Source organism: Ricinus communis, chromosome 3, assembly GCF_019578655.1.
Source record: "Ricinus communis isolate WT05 ecotype wild-type chromosome 3, ASM1957865v1, whole genome shotgun sequence".
Taxonomy (NCBI): Eukaryota; Viridiplantae; Streptophyta; class Magnoliopsida; order Malpighiales; family Euphorbiaceae; genus Ricinus; species Ricinus communis.
Window position 1 is genome coordinate 33,245,753 of NC_063258.1, and position 24,980 is coordinate 33,270,732.

Here is a 24,980-nt window from a genome sequence, read left to right on the forward strand (position 1 = left end):
CTAAAATAATTCTTTTACTATGTTTCAGCATTTTACATTAAATACATTTTTTTAATAATATGCTAGTATTTTTATGCAGAAAATACTATATATTAAAATTAAAAAAAAATTAAACAACATAATTAAAAAATATATAGAGAGAAATAATTTATATTTCTAAGAAATACAAATAATCTTATTTTTATCTTTTTTTGTCCTTTTTTAATTTAATTCCAAACATCAACATTTAAATTATTATAATTTAAAAGGTTTATCATATGTATATTTGAAGTTCATAGATTATATAGTCTAGAAATTTATAAATTAAATAAAACTATATTCATATGTTAAGATAAGTTAATCAGTAAAAATTAATAAATATACAATTTATATTTAATGAATTTGACATTAATAATATATGAATATACATTTTATAGGTAATAAACCTAAAAGTTATGTTTAATATATCTGATACTAATAATAAATGAATTTACACTTTATAAGTAATGAATTTGAAGTTTATGTTTAATGAATTTGAACTTTATAAGTAATGAATATGAAGTTTATATTTAATGAACCTGACACTAATAATAAATGAATATACACTTTGTAGGTAATGCACCTAAAAGTTAAGTTCTATAAATAGGACACTAATAATAAATAAATTTACACTTTATACATAATGAATTTAAACTATTAATATATGAATATACATTTTATAAGTAATGAACCTAAAATTTATATTTAATGAACCTGACACTAATAATAGATTAATATATATTTATAAGTAATGAATATTGCCGCCTTTATAAAAAATAAATTAGTATAGGTTATACTATAACCAGTTCATCATTAATAAACTATAAGTTTATTAAATATATATTTGAGATTCATATAATATAGTAATACATTGATAACTTGAAAAATAGATGTATTGCTAAAAACGACAAATATTAAAATAAATGATATATAAGCAATTAATATTTGTTTATTATTTTTTTTTATAGTAAATAATAATAAATTAAAATCTATTAACTATTATTAAAAAAAATTAAATTTTAAATAATAAGATAATTTACATTTAATACGAAATAAAGTCAATTGTAAAAATTAATGCTTAATAAAATTACTAATATACCAAATATTAAATATAAAACTCTTATTGTGAAAGTTATAATTAACTAGTTTGGACATGATTACTTTATTGTTCATAAAATCATATAAAAAATTAAATATAATTAAAAAAAAATAAAAAAAATAAAATACTTAGAAAGAGTTATTCAGTATTTATTTTAAATTAAAAAAAAAGTGTCAATACCACGGCACATATTAAATGGCTCAAGTATATATTGCTATATGATATAATTTAGCTTATATTCTTAATATATAATATATAATGTCCAAATAAAAAAAATAAAAAATAATTAACAATATATTAAGCTGAACTGAATATATTTTTTATGAGATTGATAAGTTATAGTTAGATGAATTTATTAATAAAAATTTAGAATATTAATTTTATTTTTTGAATTATTTTATTTTTATTTAAATAAATAATGATGAATTTACGAAGAATGCATGAGGAAAAACTTGGTATGTATAAACATATAAATGTCAGTTTGTGAAACATAAAATAAGATTCATTAATTAACTAAAAGCAACCAACAGTAAAACTAATCAAAGAAAAAGAATTGTATTTTGTTTTTCTTTTTTTTTTTTGAGTGATATATGATGAAATTTTAAAAAATAAATAAAAATAAGAAACAAAATAAAGAAAGATAGATAGAGGAGTGTGCTTCCGTTCTAATTGCATTTTGCAGGCAGAGAGAGAGAGAGCTGGGCTGGTATTCTAATTGTAGCGATCATATTCTCTCAAATTATCAGATTTGTTATTTCGAAGTTTATTCTTTAATATATTAATATATACAGCTTTATTTTTTTTTGGGAGAAATGATACATATTTGATTTTATATATTTGGATTGGAAAAGAGCAGCGATCTATGATAATATGTGTTTGATTATTGCAGTTGATGTTGTTGACGATGTTGTTGTTGATGTGTGTATAAAGGAGAAACCGATGCGACAAGGATAAAGACGAGAAGAAGAACCCCTAAAACTAATCTAAATGCTCCAACAGCATCATCACATGTACCATCCAGGCGTACTCGCTGCTGCCATGTCTCAGGTTCCTATTACTTAAATTCAATCCTACAATTAGAAAATCTTCAACTTCAACTTTTGTTTCCCTTTTCCATTTTTCAGATGGAGCCAATACCTAGTGGAAATTTGCCTCCTGGTTTTGATTCCTCTGCATGCCGCAGTGTGTAAGCACCTCCTTCTTCCTTCCACCATCCCATTCTTTTATCTCATCTTTTAATCTGATCCCTCCGTTTCTTTCTTTTCTTTTTAGTTATGTAGGTAATATTCATGTCAATGTCACTGAGAAACTCCTTGCTGAAGTTTTCCAGACTGCTGGTCCTCTTGCAGGTTGCAAGCTCATCAGAAAGGATAAGGTTTTCTTCTTTCTTTATTTTACTATCCCCTCCAATGCCCCCCTCTCATTTCATTTCTTTTCTTTTTTCCCTAAATATCATTCCCCTCCTTTCTCCAGTCATCATATGGTTTCGTCGACTACCATGATCGATCATGTGCAGCCGTCGCAATCATGACACTCCATGGGCGACAACTGTATGTTAACCTTTTCTTATTATTATTAATTTGTTACCTCAATGTTTGCATCATTAACCTTTGACTTCTTACCCATTTAGAAATTTAGATTTCTGAAAGCTCAAAAGCAATAAGCCTCTACTTCTTTTCTTTTTCTCTTTCTTTTTTTAGAAAAGAAAAGTTTAATCATGTGTATCACCAATTCTTCAACATAATCCCTGCTTGTTCTTTTAGTACCATTATTTCTTTTATATCATCTTCTTTTGTCTCCCCCTCCCTCTTGAGTTAGGGAATGTAATTTATGATTCATTTTTCTTCTTTTAATCATGTTTTAACATGCTCTTCCAGTTATGGTCAGGCGCTTAAGGTGAATTGGGCGTATGCAAATAGCCAAAGGGAGGATACATCAGGTTATTTTTATCTCCTTTTCCTTTTTTTCCTTTCTTGCTGGGCTTTGCTTTTTGTTTTTTCCTTGCATTTTTTTATGGTGGTTTTGATGGGCTCATCCATTTGTCTTCTCAGGGCATTTCCATATTTTTGTTGGTGATTTGAGCCCTGAGGTTACTGATGCAACTTTATTTGCATGTTTTTCAGTCTATAATAGCTGCTCGTAAGTTCCTTGGATATTTTGTAATTGCTATATTTCAAACAAAATTGCTCATTTTTGTGAGATACATGGGGGATTTGTGAAAATTTTAATGTTGTTGACAAGGTCAAGACCGATACTTGCCAAGGAAAGTAACTAATACTATTTTTATTATGCTACTCATGTCTCATGCTCTCTTCTTGTGTGGATTGAGCACTTAGCTCTGTTTTTTGATTATTGGTCTAGTTTTTGTGCATGATTCATGAACCTCTTGATGCAGTTTTACAAACATAAGAAATTAAAATAAGACCCTGTTTCTTTCTCTACGATGTTGTAATTTGCAGTGATGCAAGGGTTATGTGGGATCACAAAACTGGCCGCTCGAAAGGATATGGCTTTGTTTCTTTCCGCAATCAGCGGGTAATTACTTATCTCATCATTAGTGGCAACTCATTAGAGCCCTTTTACTTTTTGTATTCAATGAAGCCCAATAAGATGATTGAAGTCAGGCCCCAAATAAAGAGGAACTTAGGTGCACAGTCATTTTCTCAACAGAGATAGCTATTTTAGTTTCCTCGCATGATAATATTGAGTTATGAACTTGCAACGGCTGGCTGATTATTCCATGGCATTTTGTTCCTCCCTTGTTTCTGCCGTCAATCTATATGTGATTCTCAAGTTAGTGTTTTGCTTTGCCCACTTGGATTTCTTATGAACTTGTTACATGAAAGTTGTGGATGGAAGAGGTTAGGAGGGCATGTTTTTTGGACCTAAATTTTATTGGTTGTCACTTAATTGTTTAAATCTTCTGATGGTTTTTTATTGGTTGTTTCATTAGCTTTTGTAGGTTTTTTATGGGGGAAATTTCAGTCCATGATAATTAAATTCAACTCATGTCTCGATAATACGGCCTTTATTAATGGTCCATTTGCAAAATTTATTTTCCTAACAGCCATTACTATCAAAAGATACATATAAACAATTATATCTCCATTGCAATTGTATTGTTATTGTACATTAAAAAGTTATATTAAAGTCCAAAAGGATGCACGGTTGAAAAATGTAAAGTGAAGTGTATTAGAAACTTAGAATAACATTTTTTTCATTTATTAAATCTGCTAATGTATATCTATTAGTATCTATATCATATATGTGTTTCAGTTTGGTTACTTTACCAGGTTTTACAGAATAGAACAAAAAGCAAACCATGGTTTTGGTTTCTCACTTTTTCAGTTTTCTTTTTTCTGCCCAACTCTAGAACAAGATAACTTTATGCATATCAGTGTTTGCCTCCAACTAATGTAAGCATCTCCGAGATCCTGTTCTGGTTTCTTGAATATTGTAAACCATGGATTTCTGTGAATTTCCTTATTTTGCTAATTTTATGAAAGAGCAGTACGGAGTTTTATTCAAATAACTTTTGAACTAAAATAAATTGGATGTCCAGTTTTTTTACGCAATTGGAGGCTTAGGTAATTTCTTGTTTCTTGATAAGAATGTTCTAAAGTAACAGACTAATATTAGCGCCTTATGATACTGTTTCTGCAGGAAGCACAGAGTGCTATCAATGATTTGAGCGGTTAGCTTTTAATAACTTCTTTTTTTGCTTGGTTTCATTAGTCCACATTGTCTGGAAGGCATCATCAAAGAATGCTTGATATGTGTTGCATCCTGAATTGTAGGTAAATGGCTTGGGAATAGGCAAATAAGATGCAACTGGGCTACTAAAGGTTCTGCGTCCAATGAAGACAAGCAAATTGGCGACAACCAAAATGCAGTTATACTTACCAGTGGATCTTCAGGTAGCATGAATCTTCTTCTTCGATATATATGTCTCATGCTGCTCAAAATCTGCAGTCACAGAGATTGCCTGCTTAGATATTCATGTTGACCCACTCTGGCGTTTGTGCCACTGCTTCCACAAGAGTATGTAGATTCATGGAAGCACTCTTGATATTGTGGGAACATGATACTTGTGCTATCCATCTTAACATCAATTCTTGGGTGATCTTATCCAAGTATATTGAGTACACAGAAACAAGTTTCCTTGGTCAGATGGTTGACCTTGCTGATTTCAGAAGGTGCGAATACCCTGCTAGTATCTGATTAGCCGATCTCTGAAGGCGCTCTCCTGCTAGTACCTGGTTAAATTGTATACCTATAATGGAGGATTCATATATTCTGAGCATTCTGAATAAGCCTTTCTTGGGTTCTATAAACCATTTAGTTTTCTGTAATGTATCCTTCATTTGTGCTTTACACCAAGCTACGATAAATCTTCAATTTATTTAATATTTCTGGGCTTTATTTCTACCATTTATGTTATAAACTTGGCTGGTTGAACAGATAGATAGACCGCAAGGAACCTGTTGGAAAATTGGATGACAGAATTTAATCATCCTTTTTCGTTGTGCAGAAGGAGGTCAGGAAAATGCTAATGAGGATGCTCCTGAAAATAATCCTGCATACACCACTGTTTATGTTGGTAATCTTTGCCATGAGGTAATGAAAGGATGGCAAACAAAGGCATTGATATGAATATAGCAGAATTTTGCACATAGATAGGTTGTCTTTTCCATAACTTATGCCATACGAGAGAACATCAGTTTCCATATATTATTTCCCAGATTAATACGAGCTTCTTATTAGACTGTAAGGTCATGATATCAGTTCTTGGATACTTTCAGATGGTAAATGAAGTGCCTTAGGGCAAAGAATCAATGATAAGTTTTCTCCTTATGTTTTTCATAAAATGCAATTTGTTCTTTACTTGAGAAATGCTGTCCTAGTTTTCATGTGACCAAATGCCATAACTGGTGAACTATGAGAGAGTTTGTGCTCGTGTACTTTGCCTAAACATTAGGAGGCTAAGCTGCAGATTAGTCCAGAAACATTCTTGAGAGCTCGGATGGGAATTTTCCTTCATTGCATGCTACACTGTCATAATTTTTCACGAGGCCCGCTAGTTCTGTTTGTTTAGGGACTTCTTTTCGTTCTGATAGGTTTTGTCAATCACCTTTTTGACTTGTGATACCAAATCTTTCAGTAAATTTCCCACATTGTTTTCATGTTGTTGTTTATATAGTTACTGTGATTTCTTGTAATTTCATTGCATTTCATATGACTGCATCCTGATATTATGTTCTGATTTTCTTTTTCTTTTCTGATAATTTGGTTTGTGCAATAAGGTGACTCAATCTGAGCTCCATTGTCAATTTCACACTCTTGGGGCTGGGATAATTGAAGAGGTGCGCGTTCAGAGAGATAAAGGTTTTGGATTTGTAAGATACACTACTCATGAAGAAGCAGCCTCTGCCATTCAGATGGCTAATGGGAAGATTGTTCATGGAAAACCAATGAAGGTCGGATTATAATTCCTAATTTCCTAGAATGAGATAGCCTCTATATATCATGCTTCTCTAAAGGACGCTGTGCAGTGCAAGGCCATGGTATCCCATATATGCAGTTCTAATTTAACCCGACCACCATAGCCCCAATACACACCCCACCTAATAACTGTACTGTCTAATATTTTTGTAATACCACCATAGCCCCACTCAACTGCCACCACATACATTACTGTGCCTAATCAAGACTGGCAGAGATACCTCTGTGCATGCCGGACCCTTTCACATTGATGCTATGGTGGTAGCTTCTAGGTTACATGCCTATCATGTAAGTCATGGTCCCAGATCTTGCATAATGAACACCTTTCACCTTACCAGAAGCTGACCTCTAACTCTCTAGTGCCTTTGTTTGTTATTTTGGAAATTTTCCAACATGCATTAGGGTAACTGGAGCACGATCTAGTCTTCAGATTGAAGATCAATCAGTGTTGGCGGGAAGAGAAATTAAGAATAGGAATTAATAAGAGAAAAAATGGAAATAGAGAAAGTAGATCAAGAGAAAATAAGATAGTAGAGAGAGCTGACCTGCAAAGGAACAACTTATTGAATAATTGACTGAAGGAATCTGATTACAATATATCTGCTATTATCTATACAAGAATCTTTAATTGCCACATAGGCATTTGATTAGCCAATCAAATCCTTTCTTTGATAACTAACTGCTCTTCCCTTAGTTCAGTTACAACCAACTGCCAGCTTAGCTATTGGGTTATACTATTCATAATTTGTATCTTTGATTACATTTACAACATAGATATTGCAGTTCTGAAAGCTTTTTGCGACCTTTTAATTTGCTTGCACTTGTATACTTTATGCAGTGTTCGTGGGGTAGCAAGCCAACACCACCTGGGACAGCTTCAAATCCATTGCCACCTCCAATTCAACCATATCAGGTCCTTCCATCTTCAGGCATGAACCATGGCTATTCTGCAACAGATTTATTGGTCTATCAGCGTCAACTTGCCTTGAGCCAAGCTGCTGCATCTGGCTTGTCAGGTCAAGCTCTTGTACAGCTGACTGGACAGCATGGTCTAGCTGCTGCTTCCATGGGATTGAACTCTGGTGGTTCCCAGGCTCTCTATGATGGATATCCTAATAATTCTTCAGGTCAGCAGCTCATGTATTATCGATGATGCCATGTCCATTCTAACTGATTTTTCCCTGGTACCATGGTTACTTTTTCTTATTCTGGGACCTCTTTTTTGTTTTGTTTTTTTCCCTTTTTCTTTTCGTAATTATGGATTCTTCAAGATGTGAGCTCATCTCAATGCAGCGAGTTCTGGAAATGTTGTATGATGTTATATGTGATGAGCATTTCATGATTCATTTTTTTTCTCTGAAGCTAAATGAGGCCTTTTTGTTTGATTGATTTTCCTTTCTTCATTTTTGGTGTCAAATGATATGCTTACATCCGAGTGTTTTTCTTTTCTTTTCTTCCGAATGTAAATCTAAGTTATTGAATGTGGATAAAAGCCCAACCTTCTGTAAAGAGTATTAAGATATGCCGATTCCCAAAACTAAGAAGCCCTTTGGTTTACATTATGCCGTTACTGATTAATCAAAAACAATCCCATGGTCATCAGGCCCGGTGGCATACGAGGGGAATTCGATATTCTTAGGTGTGTGCCGCGTAAAACTAATGCTTGACTAGAATTTCCATTATTTGAGAAATGCACGTTCCCTGGACGAATGGGATGGGCCTTTTCTTTCTTTTTCTTTTTCGGGTCAGTAAACGATAGAGATTGCATTGCTCCGACTCAGATAACCAGAGCCTCTACGTAACGCATAAAATCTGAAAATCACATCACTACCTCTACCAACTAACTAAAAAATTACTAAATTTCAAAAGAATAATCTGCTTAATAACAGTATGAACATAAGGCACTTGACTTTTAAGTTCTTGCACAAACCCACAAAGGGGTTCGACCAGAGGGTCACTAAAGCTGTGTTGAAGAAGGTTCTTACGTGGTAGTTTGATGCATGTGGGAAGATGCAGCTGCTAGTGATGGCAAAGGTGTTCATGCATGAGCAGAAGTTTCCTGAGGTTTTCAATTACATGCAAATACAATATTATACTACAAGATACAATTCTACCGATTCAATTAAGACTTATAAAATTGTACATTGATAAGTCAATGAAATTCTAAGATCATTCTCAAAAAAAAAAAAAAAAAGAAACCCTTATCTTTACAACATTTTCATTTAAGTATATAATAACCCGAAATGGGGAACAATACACACAAAATTGGTAAATTATATCATGGACCTAGGCTCACACACCATTGTAAACTTAAGTCATCTTACATGTGCATAATTTTTATTTTTCAGGACTTTGTTTGGATGTTTCTTTAATTGCATATAACTTCTTTTCTTTTTTTAGTCTTTTGAATAATAAAATAGTCATGTTATAAACTAATTAATTATAAAATTCAGAATAATGATATTTAATATTTAGTAAATTAATAACTTTATTAAGTATTAAATTTTAAATAACTTTATTTTTTATTAAATATTAATTTTTTATTTAAAATTTTATTAATAGTTACTCCCATCGTTCCATACTAATTAGTAGTTTTTTAGTATTTTATTTAGATTAAGAAAGTATTTAATAAACTTAATTATATGAAAGAAATAGGTAATAGAGACTAAATGATTTTTTTATAATATTAATGCGTATACTATATTAAATGAACCTCAAGTGTACGTTTGATGAACTTGTAGTTTATAGGTAATAAATCTGTTATTTTTTGAATTATAAATACTAATTTGTTTTATGCACAAACGGTATATTTATTACTTATAAAATGTATGTTCATTTATTATTAAACATAAATTTTAGATTTATTATTTATAAAGTATATATTCATATTAACTAACGTTTATTTTAGTATTTTATTTAGATTAAGAAAGTATATAATAAACTTAATTATAGGGAAGAAAATAGCTAATTAAAACTAAATAATTCTTCTATAGATATTAATGTGTGTACTATATTAAATCAAACTCAAATATATATTTGATAAACTTGTAGTTTATAGATAATGAACATTTTAATTTTTAACTTATGAATACTGATTTATTTGCACATAAATGGTATATTCATTACTTATAAAGTGTATATTTATTTATTATTAGTATTAAGTTCATTAAACACGCACTTTAAATTATTCACTTATAAAATATATATTTACACTAATTAATAATTTTTTAATATTTTATTTAAATTAAAAAAATATTTAATAACCTGAATTATAAAAAATAAATAGCTAATTGAAATTAAATAACTCCATAATTTTTTATAGCTCCGTGGGCATTATATTATTAAGATTAGATGGTTCAACAGCGAGCTACTAATCGAAATGCGGCACATCACATACCTTTCCTACTTTGCCATAAATTGTCAAAAGTAGGAGAATTAGGTTTCTGTTGAGCCGTCATTCTTTTACATGTTAGTTTCACTTGCTAAAACTCAAGTCATTCCCCGAAAAGCCATGAGTCAGTGTCCTGTGATCTCCATTTCTTCATAATATTTGCAACATGATAACAAAACAAAATAAAAACTCGAAAAAAAAAAAAAAAAAAAAAAGAGCTTCCAACTTAAAATGGCTCTCTCTCTCTCTCTCTCTCTCTCTCTCTCTCTCTCTCTCTCTCTCAAACCAAAAAGGCAAAACTAATTATAATTGCATTCAAAGGTAAGAGAAAAATAATAATAATAATAATAATAATTACATCATCTAGACTTAGTAGCGACTTGAAGACTCGGAAATAAAACATTTAATAGTTAAAACCATTACTGACAAAGTCATCCTCCTCGCCACTGCTGTAAGATTCAACCAACTGACTGTCATCATCCTCTTCATCACCCTCAGTCACAATTTCCAGTATCCCTGCTCCTCCCCCATCAAAGTCCATACCATCCATCATAAAATCCCCATCATCCTCTTCATCATCGAGATCGCTCGCACTATCATCATCATCATCATTGCTCATATCATCAGCATCACTCTCACCATCCCCATCCAGGTCTGCACCCAGAATGGGATCCACATCACCATCTTCATCATCATCATCATCATCTTCCTCATCTTCCTCACTGTCAGCATCATCAGGATCAGAGTCATCATCTGTTGGCCTTCGCCGACCAATCTCATATATCCTAGCAGATGAATACATCTCTTCTTGGTCATCCATTGTAATCAAACCAACAAAAGAATCAGTTGCCTCTGATGCGAAATCAAGGACGCAGCGGTCTACTGGTATAGTGGCAATTTCCGAATAATTGATGGCATCTACAGTGTGAAACGCAGCAAACAAAGGGTGCTTTACACGACGGGTATGCACAGCTGACATTACATCGTCAAGATTTCTCCTCAGGATTGCATAAATGACATCACCACGTGCATTAAATGTTATTGCTGTTTGGTCCAATGACGGTACACTTCGAAGGAGCCTAAACTTCCGAAGATCCCAGACCTCAGAGTTTATAATCACCTATTCAACAAAGACAGCTCTTAATTAAAAAGAAAAAAAAGAAAAAAAGAGATGACGAGCAAGACTTTGTTGGAAGAACTTATAAGCTTTTATATATTTGGAAGAGCACCCTGTGCGTAAGACATGAAGAATTGGTGCTAGCTAAAAGCAATTAGGCGCATTTCAGAAAGATCCAAAAAATATATATAAGACCACCAATTTCTACATGAAAATATAACAATACCAAAACAAAAATCTGCCATCCACAATTCATACAAATTCCCAAAGACCATGTCACAACCTTCATTAAGCGATTTGTTATTAGAAGTTAATTTCATTAATTAAAGATTCAAACAAAGTTTACCATACAAAAACCAAAGATCTGATGAGAAAATAGTAAACACGAATTAGCCTACCTCATTCCCAGCAGGATGAAAACCCCCACCACCATAATCAGTAAACTGATCAAACCGGTGAACGGGACCAGACTGCCGCCTATCCCACAGAACTCCATTCCAGAGCAACATTGTATCTGAAGGGCTAAAGTGTATAAGGGAATAAACATGGCCACGGCCTGTAAAACTCGAAACTGTATCTGACAGAGTTGATTCCACTTGACAGGTTTGGACATCATAAAGGAGAATTTCACGTCGTGCTGGCTCAACCGTTAAGGTGGCAAATACATTTCCAGAATTGCTAAACCTTGCAGCCTTGCACCCGTCAAGTGAATGCACAGGTCCACCTGAGATTGAGGAAGCATCCCACAAGCGGACATCCTGGGAACTTGAAGAGAGCAGCAATTGTGTTTCACCATATATATATGATTGAATAAATGTCAAAGGAGACTGGTGGCTTGTGCAACTCTCAAGCACACTATTGCTATTGGAATCAAAAATTTTAAGCTCTCCTGTATGACTGCCAACTCCAAGATGAGAGGAATCCCCAAGAAAAGTTATGCATGTCAAAAGTGCATCAGCGTCATCTCTGCAAGTTCTCAACAGCCTGAATCGACTATATACAAATTGGCGATCTCGGCGATTTCCATGGACCCCACCATATATACTTCTGAATTCACGTGTCCCAAGCCTAGCTGTTACATTTGATGGGGCATCAATACTCCTTTTCGGTTCAGGACAAACGTGCGGGTGTAAGAGAGAGAGTGGCGGAAGAGTGGTTATAGGAGCTGGGCACTGGCGATGCTGATGCTTCAAGTACTGAACAACAAGAGAGTCAAGAGTTAACCGCTCTGAGTTGCTGGGTTGGTGATCATTTAGCAGTCCAGGCTGGGTGCAATTACCGTATTGGTTGTCATCTAGATAATCTACCAAACTACTTGGTGTTGATCGGCCATGTAAATCCCTCAAATTGGAAATTGGTGTACAATATCCAACAGTATCACCAAGTAAACTGTTCTTACGCACAGCATTTGGTGTCAAACAAACTGGAGAACGAAGTCCATGCTCACCAGTGTTGACTCGCTTCCCAGATGATGCCAAACCAACATCTTTCAGATCAGATAACTTCCGTTTCATTGGCAGTACAATTGGAGTTTTACATAAAGATTCTGTGTCAGGATTATTTTTTGGCAAGGCTTCTGGTAGTGCCTCTGATAAATTTCCGGCAGCAGCAGATTGTTTTGGACCACTTGAGGCTTTTTTAAATGAGGATTGATTGGAATCAAGGGTTAGAGACTGAATTCTTGACTGTGAATTGAAAGTTGGTGAGAAAACAAGAGGTTTCTTCTTTGAAGACAAAGCTGATTCGCACCTCAAGCAGGAATCCTCATCACGTGCAATTGCTTTGGATTTCTTGCACATAAACCCACAAGGGGTTCGACCAGAGGGCCACTGGAGCTGTGTTGAAGGAGTTTCTTGTGTGGTAGTTTGATGCATGAGGGAAGATGCAGCTGCCAGTGATGGCAAAGGTGTCAATTGGGCCTCTTTCAGCAGTGTAGCAGCAGTTGCAGCCAAACCAGAAGCCTGAAGGTGTTCATGCATGAGGAGCAGAAGTTCCCTGAGGTTTCCCATACATGGAAATGCAATATTAATACAAATTTAATTGCGGAAAAAAAAGAAGAAACTACTGATTCATAGAAGTATAGTTTGACAATTTAGTAGGTACCTAGAATGATAAGTGATAGGTGTTGCAGCAGCAATTGCAGCTCTTTCTATGCGCCTCAGAGTAGGGGTAGCAGCATCAGTAGCAGCTAACGTACTTGCACGCCCTGAATTTGTGACAATCTGCAACATGTGTAAATGATTCAAAATGAATGTCGCAGAAATCTACAGATTATACCAGATGTAAAAGGAGTGAAGAAAAGAAGTAACAAAGTGTTTTGCCAGCTCATAACATTGAGCCAGCATAAATTTTGGTTAGCAAGTTGTTCCAATGCAACCAAAAGAAAACGGGTAAAAAACACAAGGCAGACACTGTTTTGCCAGAGAAATAGTCGTAATAACTCTATTCAGAATACCAACCAACCATTTTGTTCACTTCTTTAAGTGCTATAGCAAAGCCAGCAGAGGCACATAATGTCCTGGTTGATAAGCAAGAGGAAAATTCTTTAGGTCACCAAATATATTTTCAAATATGAGGCTTTCATTCTTATCAGGAGAATAAGAATTTAGAATCTATAGAAAGCCACCTCCCAGGCTTATCATTGTTGCTAATATATGAGCACCACGGTAGAGTTAAATGACCCAGATCATGTGTAGTAAATTAAAATTCAAGGCTGAAATGATTGATCTCCCAGTAAACTATAGCATTACTTCAAAAGCGAAACTCTGGGCTTAGCTAAATTAGGTAATTCAATAGGGGCAATCCAGACACAATTTATTATGATCAAACTCCAAAAGGATCACCTCTTCATTTTTATCCACCAATTTCACTGGAAAAGAAGGTAATTGTAACAGCTCAGTCCTCTATAGAAAGATTGATGACGAAAGCTCCAGTCAAAATCTATAATTTTAAGATGCGCACAGAATTATCATTGCAACTGCTAAGGCACTATGCCATGTGCTACATTGACTAAATTAAGTTGATATAATAGACATAGGAATGTTGAAGCTAGAAAAAGCAATTTATTTTCAGCTTACCAAAAATAGTTTTTGAATTTGATAAAATTGCAATTAATCTCTGTAACCAAGCTAAAATTGTCAAAATAAAGGTTTTCCAGAATTTCTTTTTAAGAAAACGAGGTTTAGATTTTTTAGGTCATTAATGTTTATTTATCTTTATGTTCATTGTATTCTTATCAAATATTAAGTAGAGATCCAAATTCAACCCGTGTTGTAATTGAATGGATATAAAATAGTCTCAATATCAGGGTTTTTTCCTTATATGACCAGGTTTTAAAACTTATCATAAATATTGATATATTTAGAATTTGAAAAACATGTTAAATAACTTTTTGTTTTTCTAAATATTTCTAATTTCTTCAGCTTGTATGTTTTACATGGTTCTTTTACAGATTAAGGATCCAAAGATAACATTAAGGCCATTTCTAATACTTCAAGTTTTTAAATGTCTATAATCCATCTAAAGGCTGTTTAACCAACTACTCTTTCATAAAAATATTGAATAAGCACAAATAAAGAATCAATGGCCCATTCATTGACACATCCTGTGTCCCCGCGTCTATAAAAGGAGGCTAACCAAAAAAAGTGACTCATAATATAGTCCAAGCATGGTGGAGATAAGTATGGTTACCGCAATTAGTTCTATTGCCACCTGGGCAAGTTCAGCTTGCCACCTGCCTTGATCAGTTCCAGGCATCTGACTACCAGAGTCTCGAATTAGCTCCGACAACTTTTTCCCAACCTAAATATAAAAATGAACTGGCATCACAAACTAATGAATATTTTGAGAATCCTACAATTCCAGACAATGTTTGTCTTGTCTAAACAAAGGCATCAACAGCATACAAATAAAATAACATGAAAGTCAAAAGTCGTGTATATGGAACATAAAGAGATGATAATGAACTGGATAATTCTGTCTATATTCAGGGAAAAAATAAACCACCATACAGTATATTAAAAGAAGCTGCAGTAACACCAAAGAAAACCAATACGGGCTTAATCCTAATAATCATAGCTCTGGGTAAGAGAAGAAATGCAAATGTATGCAGCTCAGTTTCACCTGAAGTTTGGTCAATATGTGCGCAATTGTATCATCCCTGGCTAAACCAAGCAGTACCCGACAAGCAAGAGCACGAATACAGTCGAGAGCAGCAGGAGGTGAATATATGCGTGGTTGTAGAAGATGGAGAAGAACCTTTATACCATTGTTGGCACGAACAGCTTCCCTTGCTTGACGATATCCTTGTTCCATTTGCGCAGCAAGGCCAGCACAACCAGCTCCGGTACCCAAAAATATTCTTCGATCTCCAACCAATCCTGAAGCTGCTGTAGGAACAGGTGTCTGTGAAGTGCTACTAATGGATCGAGTAGCAGAAGCTGCAACAATGCCTCGATCAGCAACACTTGACTCCCCGCTCCGTTCCCTTAGATCACTCAGGCTACGTTCTGTATTTTTGTTACTACCATCCATAGCAGAAGCATTTGTGAATTGACCAGATGCAGTCTGCTGACCTTGTGCAAGAAGCGGCGGTTTATTGCTAATTGAAGGAGGTGGACAAACAAGATTGATCAACACATTCAATGCTGGCTGTATGATCTGAAAATATTTAAAACAATAACTCCAAAGTATGAGATACACAAACAATAATTCTAATAGTCAACCTAATGGGAGTGTGTTAATGAAGAAAACACATTTTATGCAAAAAAGTGATTACCTCATGGTCAACATAGTTACCAGAAATATTTGCTGCATCCAGAATGACAGCTATACCAACACGATTATTGCTTAATGTGGCATTTACTATCATTTTGCGGCTGTCATTTACCAATGTAACAATATGCAGGACGCCCAATGCATACTGAAGCAGGTCATGCAAATAGCGTTCGACAGGTGGAGCCTACAAACAACAATATTGATTATAAAACTGCAAGCAGGCCACAGAAACAAAAGAAAATGACGAGGGAAGTAAATACACTAACCTGACATAATTCTAACATAGTAATATGCCCATTAAAAAGTAAAAACTTGTCAACTGCAGGAAAACGAGTCCTCACAAATGCAGAACCCAGTTTTCTATCCTTCTGTAACTGCAAAAAAACTGCATCCACAGCCTCATTACTAAGGTCAAGTGGCTTGTATGCAGCCCTTACACTTGGAATATTCCGAGCCACACTTCGATTGTTTTTGTAGGGACGGATGGTATCCAAGAGCAAAAGAAGATGTGCTCGGAAATATTGTCTCAAAGCAACACAGGTGTGATAAGCTATTTGCTTCTCTGATGATGTCAAGACTTCTGGTGGTGAACGATCATTACGTAGAGCTGATGCACCAGACAGGTTCAATGCACCTGAATTAACCCCGGATCTAACTGCGGCAGCATCATTTAAAAGGCCCAACAACTTCTGTAAACCATCTTGAGCATCAAAAGCATCAATAACAGCTCTGAAGACAAATGCCGCACCAAAAAACAAGGCTGCATTTTTCCGGGCTTGGTCCTGAGGGCACTCAAGAAGTTGAATAGCTAATTCAACCACTTGGTAGACAACATCTGAAGGAAGTGCGCATACACGCTCCATTATTCCCTATAATAATATTAAGGAAAGGAGAGTAATATTATATGAAAGCCATAGTCTTATGAGCAAAAGCAATTTCCTAATGTAGAAAAAATGTAAATACTCGTTACCTGAAGAGAACCTATAGTAAATAAGCATGAAGATAGGCCAAAAAAAGTTTGTTCAACCGTAGGGACGGCTAGTAATTTCTGCATGCCACTCCTATCAACAAATAATGCAGCAAATTTACGGTGTGCAGCCAATGCACAGATGAGCTTCATCACATCAGGCAAGAGGGTCGCTGCCTTTGATACCTCCGTAAGTTTAGAACTGCGTTGCAATAATGCAAGACAAACATCTACTCCCTTTTCATGCAGGACAGGCCCCAGAACTTCCACATATTCCCCTAATATCTCAAGGCACTGGATGCAGAATTTTTCCCTAATCTGTGCAAGTGATTCAGAATCAGGAACGAAGTATTCTTCAGCATCCTCAGTAGCTTCTGTTTCTGTACCGCCAGAAGTCACCGAGTCATCATTACTGCATCTGTTCCTGTCACTAGCCCACAGGCGAGTTAGCAATGCATTAATCAAACAATAGACATGCTAAAAAGATACAATAATATCAATATGAAGCAACCAACCGAGAAACTTCAACTGCATTAGCAGCATCAATAACAGTCGATGCAGCTCTTGCAGCAGCCAAAACTGCAGCTTCTTCGCTGTTGGAAGATTTAAATTCCTGAGCATCCAAAGCTGAGACTAATTAATATGTTGCACATTATATAAAGAGCAATTGCAGCATTCCATACAATTTTAAGTTCAGCAATTATTATGATTATTATATAAGACATAAAACAAAATGCTGCACACCTCCAAGGCTGCACTCTTGACAACTTCAGCAGCAGCATCACCAGCTGCTTTGATGGCTTCAGCGGGTGCATTTGCAGCAGTAGCTTCTGCTTCAGCAGCTCTAACTGCCTTCTTGACCAGATCAGAAATGTCTTTGGTTCCAATTTTGCATTCCTGAAAGCAATCATCAGTATCCTCTCTTTCCACGATAAAACCATCAGGATTTAAATTTCCTGGATACTTTCTTGCCTCCTGTCCTCTTCTCAAATCTAAACTTTTTATCAAATTCCTATCCCTAAAAATCCGTCCCTGCCCCGATCGACTACCAGATCCCGGAGATGTCAAACCCTGCTCATTTTCAGAAGCAGCTTCACTAGCTCTTCCCTTCCCTCTGGGTCTTGCCAATCCACGGGAGGGCCTACGTCTTGATGAGTCATCTTTCCCACTGTCATCAAGATCTCCAAATTTTATTTTACCATCACGTGGGTCTCGACTATTCCATCTATCCCCACCATCTTCATCTACTACATCGACCCCTTCGACTAACCTATCAGGTGGTTCTCCACCAATTGGATCATCCAAAGTCCTCTCATCATTTATCCTCAGGTTATCTACATGAGTTGCTTCCAGAACCTGCCTTACCCTACCCCTACCTTCTTCTCTACCTCTAATACAAGTAGCAGCTGACAAGTTCTTACTTTCCATTAAAAAAGTAGCATCTTTCTGGTTTGTGCTTGTCTCTGCAAGGACACGAATACGAAGAAAGCGCATAAGCTTTGCAGACAATCCAGATGTCAACACGTCCTCAACTACTTGACCACCACTGAGCTCAGCCATTAGAAAAAGGGAAGAGGGGGGAGGGAGGAAGGAAAGCATCAGCTCTGTTTCAAACAAACTATGCATACAAATGTCTCAAGAAAAGATTAAAAGAATTTTAGTTGAAAAAGCATACCCTGCCAAACATACTGCAAGAAGTCCAGTTGAATAGCATTTCAACATTTCAGAATCTGAGGCCTCCTTTTTCCCCGTATCATGCTTCCAATGACGCTCTTCCCCAGATCTAGCAGTCTCATCCATCACCCAGTTTTTTATGTTTTCTATGACAGGTTCTTCAAAAACATGCGGATACTGTAGCCAGTTTACAGATTATGAAACAAATAAATGACCCCTGAATTCTAAAGATAACCCTATTGAATCAGTTAAACTGAAGAAAGGGAAATAAATACATACAATCCAAGTTAGTGAACAGCTCATCAAAAGCCTTGCAGCAGCTGCTTGAACAGAGGTTGAATATCTAGTTTCAGATAGAAACTTTGTAGATATTAAATCAAAAAATTCATCATTCTCCTGCAAAAGAAGAAAGGAGAAATCTAAAGGATGAACGTCATTACCACTAGACAAAGCAGAAACATAAGTATGCAATAACTCATAAGTACAGCTCAAAATACAAAAAGCCAAATTCAGTTACCCGCACTAGGTTCCCGAGCCGTCCAATGTTGTGAGAAGCACGACTATTATTAAAAGATGAATAGCCATTTTTTTCCATGTATCTGCATACATTATAGGTACACTCTTATTAAGCATATTACATATGAATGAATACCAACAGCATGCCATAAGACTAAACAACCAGAACAAAAAGCATATTCGACCAAATGCAACTAATGCACTGTTTACTGTTCGATATCATCAAATTTTAAGTAATCAGATTGAGACCTTCATAATATAGCAATCTGCATGAAGAATCCACTCTGAAGCACATATGAACACCCCCAAAATTGTAGGAAACAGTGGAAGAATTTGGAAAAAAAAATTGAGCCAATTGAGGTATTTAAAGTAATTCCCTACCACAAACATCTTTAGAAAGATTTAGGCCCTACATACTATTATTAAGAAGGGAAAGAATGAACCATAGAGCCTACTGCAGCCAGCTTGAATTCAAATTATGGTTAAATTAAGCAACCAACGAACTGAACCAAAAATCAACTAGGATCTTCATAGTGCTTGAATACCGTAAAGCAGAAGCGATAAGATGAAGGGCAAAGATACATCTTAATGTAAAAAGAGGACGTGTGTACCCAAGGCCACTGCTTTGCATTGAGTAGAGCCAGTGGAATCAACATCACATGAAAGAAGTGAATTTAAAGTTGCTGCAATTTTGTGAAGCAACATGTCCTATAAGAGTGTATTAGAGGATAGACAGATTCATGCAACTCCAGAAATGATGTTAAGGGCAAGATATAACACAAATAGCAGCCAAAACCACCGAAGCAAAAATATTTATAAAAAAAAAAAAAAACAAAAAAGAGGAGAGCAGTTTTTCACTTCCAGTTAGTCACAGAGATGAGAAATGTGCAAAATGAAATTAATAAAATGAAAGGAGACTCCGCCATGTGCATTGGAAATCTCTAGGCTCTCCACTACTGCCTCACTAACATGAGAGAAAGGGCGAGTAATTGAAATGAAATGGATGCATGAGAAATACAATGAAAAATGAAAAATGTAGAGAACTAATTAAAGAAAGAAAAAGTGATTACAGAGATTCCTGGGCTTCCAGGAGAGAGGAAAGGGCGTGGAGGACGGTAGGGTTAGGGTTATCAGGGGAAGAAGTGATCCTATCCATCAATTTCTGAGCCTTGTCCATTAATTCTTCTTCTTCATTGACGGTTCCGTCTTCCTGTACCCTGTCGTGCTGCGATTGCGATTCAGTATCCACTGTCAGAGGACCACCGCCACCGCCACCGCCAGCTTGTCCTTGAATTGATGACTCGTCCATGGAGGCCTCCATTTTATTGTAAAACCTATTTATTTATTTAGTTTATATCTGTTAAATGAAGGCGAATATACAAAAACAAGTGTATATATATGTATATATATATATCCAATCTTATGAATGATCAATTTGATTCACAGGAACCCTTAGGCTTAGAGCTCCGCTTGCGGTTTGGGGGGGAAACTGGACAAGTGAAAAACAAAAGGGCTTCGCGTGTTTGCACTTGCCTTTATATATATATATATATATATATTCCACAAAATATACATCCTTCTGTTTAAATGGAGCGCAGCAGAAACTTCAAGACGGATCCGACCCGACACTTCTAACCCTAACCCAGTCTTTTTCTACATACACCTTTCACCCGTTTTTATCAACTTGGCCCGCGCCGGAATCTTCCATTTACGTGTTAAATTTTTTTAATATTAACTACTGATAACTAAATATAAATAATAGGAATAAGGAGCTCATAAGCCTCTTTAACATTTCCAGGGAGGCTTTATTATTTATATATTTAATATTTCTAGGCACAGTATTTAAGCCAATAATCTATATTTTTGGTGTAAAAGATACCTTGTTTATGTTCTTTCAATTCCTAACATAACACTCGCAATTTATATAGTATTTATGTGCAATAGTTATTAATTTCTCCTAACTTCGTTCAAATTTTTCAAAGAAATTTTAGAAATCAAAATTAAAATTAAGAAAGGAGAAAATATAAGTTTTTAATTAAACAAATTTCTATAAGATAAAAAGGTGGAAATACAGCAATGGGTTCTTCTTCATTGTCCTCCACAAGTTCACATAGAAAAAAAAAATGGAGCACTACTATGAAGTACAACCAAAGTTTTGCAAATGTATAGTTAAGAGGAATGAAGGTTAAAAGCACCTAGACGGACATTCTAGATTAATGAAAATTCAGGGAAAAGATTTTTCGGATGCTCTAATTGTAAGATAAAAGTGAAATAAAATTATATTTTGTTTGTTTGATGACATTGATAAATATTGAAATCTCGTTATTTTAATTACAGGTAAAAGATTTATACTATTAAAACAGCCCAACATGTCATTCACAAATCTCCAATTGGATGCTAGCAACATTCATAACTTGTTACAGATCAAATTCAAACATAATATGCTAGGTACATTACTGCGAAAAATTTAGAATTTTAATTAATTTAAAATAAAAAAATAGAAATTAATTACAATAAGTCCGAAGGAGAAGTAAGTCGGGTTGTCAAGCGAAAGACGAAAAAGAACCTAACTGTCACCTGAAAAATTTAAAATTGAGACTGTAAGCATCGAGAGTGAGTTAAAATTATATAATCATATAACAAATACAGTCTCCGCAAACATATTATATTAAAACATATATCATACCATGATTTAGAAAAAATACAATTTAAATATTTATGGGACAAGTGCCTCAACAGAATTTTAACTTTAATACTAGCAGCCTTTCAACTCTCTTATTCCAATAGGCCTGGCACCTAGAAAGCAAAGTTCAACCATGGTCCTTAAATCCAGCCTGGACACTTGATTCCCTAATAAGCCAGTATACAGAGAGCAACACTCGACCAGGGACCTTCCTCCGACAGTCAAACTTTTACAGCTCAGTGAGTTATACTCTAGGGCAAAATCCAAAAATAACTTTTTATTACCTGTTTCTGATTAATGCTGATGCGCACGTGGTCCTGGTGCAACCTATCAAGTGGCATGTTCTATTGTCGCCTCATCCCGATGTTACACGCATAACATCATTAATAATATAATTATAAGTAAACATAAATTATTCAATAACATATTAAGAATTAAAATTTAATAGCCTCGAGTATATCAAACATGAAAATCAAATGTAATAGTAATAACAATATTAAAATAATAGTAAATATGATAGCAATAGTAATGGTAATAATATTAATAATGGTATCGATAATAATGAAAATAAAATTTATAAAATAATAATTATTATTAATCAATTACCAATGCATTTAATTTAGACATTACACAAAAATAATTGATTATATGACTTTAACTCACAGTTCTATCGAATTTCCACTAATTGCTCCTACACCTCGGATGGGGTTGGCTGAACCGACAGATTATCTATTCACAAAAATAATTAAGATAATTAAGTTAATAAAATATTTTATAATTTATCCTAGGCCTAACTCCTAGATTAGACTGCTTAAACCGATTTGAAAATTCTACCAAAAATTCGGCAGAACCTTTCCTAAAATATAGACATTTATCCCTGTAAAACGGGTCCAAAACTTACTAAAGAAAGCTTGTCAACAAGCACTTCTCGTGAGTATGCTCTTTTATGGGTCTAGGTATGTGCTCTCTTTTTCATTAATAAAGAGGCAATGCACTAGGAATGCCATCCACTAGGGCGATATTGTATATTGGTGACTTGGGCTTCCGTCGACGACCTTCTCGACATTAGGCATATGTTAAAAAATATTCGTTACATACTTATTAGGAGTTAGGTCACCCATAACTGCATCAATTTTCCGATTCCACAACAGACCACATATCACAATTAATAATAGATAATTCGACATTAATATTTATTCCATAACTAACCCGCAATAAATTTTCTAGTATCTAATTTAATTATTCACAACCGTAATTATGACAAAATCGAATAACAATTAATCACCCTAATTAATTCATAATATTTATAATTAACTATCAATTAATTAAATTAAATTAATTCATAATTTATAATTAACAATTAATTAATTAATTTATTAATTTCTAATAATCTTTAGATAATTTTTAAGGTCCAAATAAATTTTACCCAGTTAAAAAATCTAAAATTTTGTGCGTACAAGAAACACCGGGGTCCGAAAGCCAGTATAGTCAACAGTGCCAAATTTCAAATCCGGAGGCGCCTATGCGAAACTTGAGATGTGTGAAGTCTAGATATGTAAATATCTTTATCGAAATCCCACCGGAAGCCACTAGATCGAGGTCGGAAAGCTTCGGCTCCGGTGAGATTCTTCAAAACTATATCTAAGATTCTTCAAAAATCAATATAATATAATTTATTAAATAATATTAATTTATATGGTACTTATATTACTCGATCATTAAAATATTTCATTAAATGCTCAATTTAACACTAAAAATATTTATTTATCAAAATACCCCTCAAAATAGATGAAAATTAAAATTTAAAGATTACGAGTATTATATTTACACAATAAAAGCTGATACGATTTATAAATAAATATGCACAAAATTATAAATGAGAGATCAATATTTTTAAAAGATCCATAATAAAATACATGAATATATATCAACTTAATTAGTGTATTTCTAAATCCATATAATATAATTTCCCGATGAATTAGAGATAAACGTACATGCACACTACTAGTAGTCAAAATTAAGCTCAATATGGTCATCCTTTTCTTCACATTCTCTTTTATTAAATTTCTCAAATATCTCATGGTTGCTTTCAATTCTCTCTATGTTATCTCCTCTTTATCTTTAAAACTAGAATAGTATTAGCTCTCTTTTGAAAATATGTTGTTTGACTTGTACAAATTCTTATTTTATATTTTCTTTTGAATATCTCAAAGCAATAAGGTCTAATACTAGAGGCTTGACTTGTGATTAATGGCACAATTTTAATTACAAATGAAGAATAAAATTTAGGTCTAACGTCATTGAGGTGCACCTTTTTTTACATCTTAATGCTTGCTTTGAGGCACACGTTTTAGTGAAAGTTACTTGCTTTTAAGGCTGTAAGGTGCAGAGACTTGAGTGTCGTGCTCCTTGAGTTTGAGGCACATCTTAAATAATTGTGGGTGGGAGGCTAGCAAAAATGGAAAAGAATAAGCTAACCAGCTTAGTTATTATTGTTGTTCCTTGTGTGTTACTATTCTTTTTCTCGTCATGCTTCTCACTTCTTCTTGATTTCTCTGTCCTATTAATCTTGATTTTGAGTTTTATGCTTAATATAGGCTTTTCTCTTTGTTTTAACTTTTTGTCTAATTCTGTCTTTCTATTGTATACTTAGTCAACATGTTCCTCTAAAGTCTATGTTCTTATAGGGAATCACTATTGATCTTTGATTGGATTATAACCATTTCTAGATGTGACCTTCCAATGTTTTGAGATGAACTTCTTAAGATGTTTGATGTATTGCAGATAAAGCTGTAAGTCACAATAATTTTCACACTTCAACCATAGAAGTTACATACTTTCTCTTTACATAGGTCCCAAAGCTATCCACCCATGGGTCCAATCCACAATATCATCAAAAGTTCCTTGCAAGCAGAGACATAAACACAATCTGTGAAAGCATAAACCTAAAATTTATCCAAATGCTTTTACCTTTTGAATTGATTTTATCCGATTGCTTAATGCTAGTAAATGATGATACTTCGTAATAACAACAATTAGCTAATGAAGAAGAAATCTTACAATTCATAGCAGCAAATGTCAAAATATTTTAGAGCTAATATGAGCATTACAAGATAACCTATAAATATTTAAACCAAATCAAAAGATATTATATGTTTGAAAATACCTTTTAGTTAAATAATGATTTACATATCTATAGCCTGAAAAAGAACTTAATCTCAAATTTTCAATTTTGCA

The 24,980-nt window shown here is 34.3% G+C and overlaps 2 protein-coding genes across 6 annotated transcripts; one reads left to right on the forward strand and one right to left on the reverse strand.

Moving 5' to 3' along the window:
• Positions 1-1,671: 1,671 nt before the first annotated feature.
• LOC8282104 (RNA-binding protein 208) lies at positions 1,672-8,008 on the forward strand. 3 transcript variants are annotated; one of them, XM_048371928.1, is made up of 13 exons: positions 1,672-1,823; positions 2,048-2,164; positions 2,242-2,303; positions 2,390-2,492; positions 2,591-2,667; positions 2,995-3,056; positions 3,169-3,256; positions 3,577-3,652; positions 4,781-4,811; positions 4,915-5,034; positions 5,649-5,734; positions 6,421-6,594; positions 7,458-8,008. In XM_048371928.1, exons 2-13 carry the CDS (start codon positions 2,105-2,107, stop codon positions 7,770-7,772), a joined length of 1,254 nt encoding a protein of 417 aa, XP_048227885.1. In that variant the 5' UTR covers positions 1,672-1,823; positions 2,048-2,104; the 3' UTR covers positions 7,773-8,008. The 3 variants fall into 3 exon arrangements, with proteins under 3 accessions (XP_048227885.1, XP_048227886.1, XP_048227887.1); XM_048371929.1 differs by having other exon boundaries at positions 1,718-1,834; XM_048371930.1 differs by having other exon boundaries at positions 1,730-1,823; positions 2,007-2,164.
• A 2,324-nt stretch (positions 8,009-10,332) lies between these two features.
• On the reverse strand, positions 10,333-20,602 carry LOC8282106 (DDB1- and CUL4-associated factor homolog 1). 3 transcript variants are annotated; one of them, XM_048372271.1, is made up of 14 exons: positions 20,131-20,602; positions 19,062-19,143; positions 18,824-18,940; positions 18,546-18,721; positions 17,615-18,416; positions 17,386-17,483; positions 16,874-17,288; positions 16,170-16,772; positions 15,905-16,087; positions 15,250-15,786; positions 14,818-14,928; positions 13,231-13,349; positions 11,526-13,122; positions 10,333-11,130 (listed from the first exon to the last, which is right to left on the reverse strand). In XM_048372271.1, exons 1-14 carry the CDS (start codon positions 20,379-20,381, stop codon positions 10,414-10,416), a joined length of 5,808 nt encoding a protein of 1,935 aa, XP_048228228.1. In that variant the 5' UTR covers positions 20,382-20,602; the 3' UTR covers positions 10,333-10,413. The 3 variants fall into 3 exon arrangements, with proteins under 3 accessions (XP_048228228.1, XP_048228227.1, XP_048228226.1); XM_048372270.1 differs by having other exon boundaries at positions 16,874-17,294; XM_048372269.1 differs by having other exon boundaries at positions 16,874-17,300.
• Between the last annotated feature and the right edge of the window lie 4,378 nt (positions 20,603-24,980).

Bases quoted from the DNA above. Each gene is read 5' to 3' on its own strand.
- LOC8282104 (XM_048371928.1), top strand. From the start codon at position 2,105: ATGCTCCAACAGCATCATCACATGTACCATCCAGGCGTACTCGCTGCT. The intron at 2,165-2,241 runs GTTCCTATTACT...TCCATTTTTCAG, and splicing joins TCGCTGCTGCCATGTCTCAG to ATGGAGCCAATACCTAGTGG. The intron at 5,735-6,420 runs GTAATGAAAGGA...TTGTGCAATAAG, and splicing joins TTGGTAATCTTTGCCATGAG to GTGACTCAATCTGAGCTCCA.
- LOC8282106 (XM_048372269.1), bottom strand. From the start codon at position 20,381: ATGGAGGCCTCCATGGACGAGTCATCAATTCAAGGACAAGCTGGCGGT. The intron at 18,722-18,823 runs GTATGTATTTAT...AACTGGCTACAG, and splicing joins GCTGTTCACTAACTTGGATT to TATCCGCATGTTTTTGAAGA. The intron at 15,787-15,904 runs GTAATCACTTTT...AAATATTTTCAG, and splicing joins GTAACTATGTTGACCATGAG to ATCATACAGCCAGCATTGAA.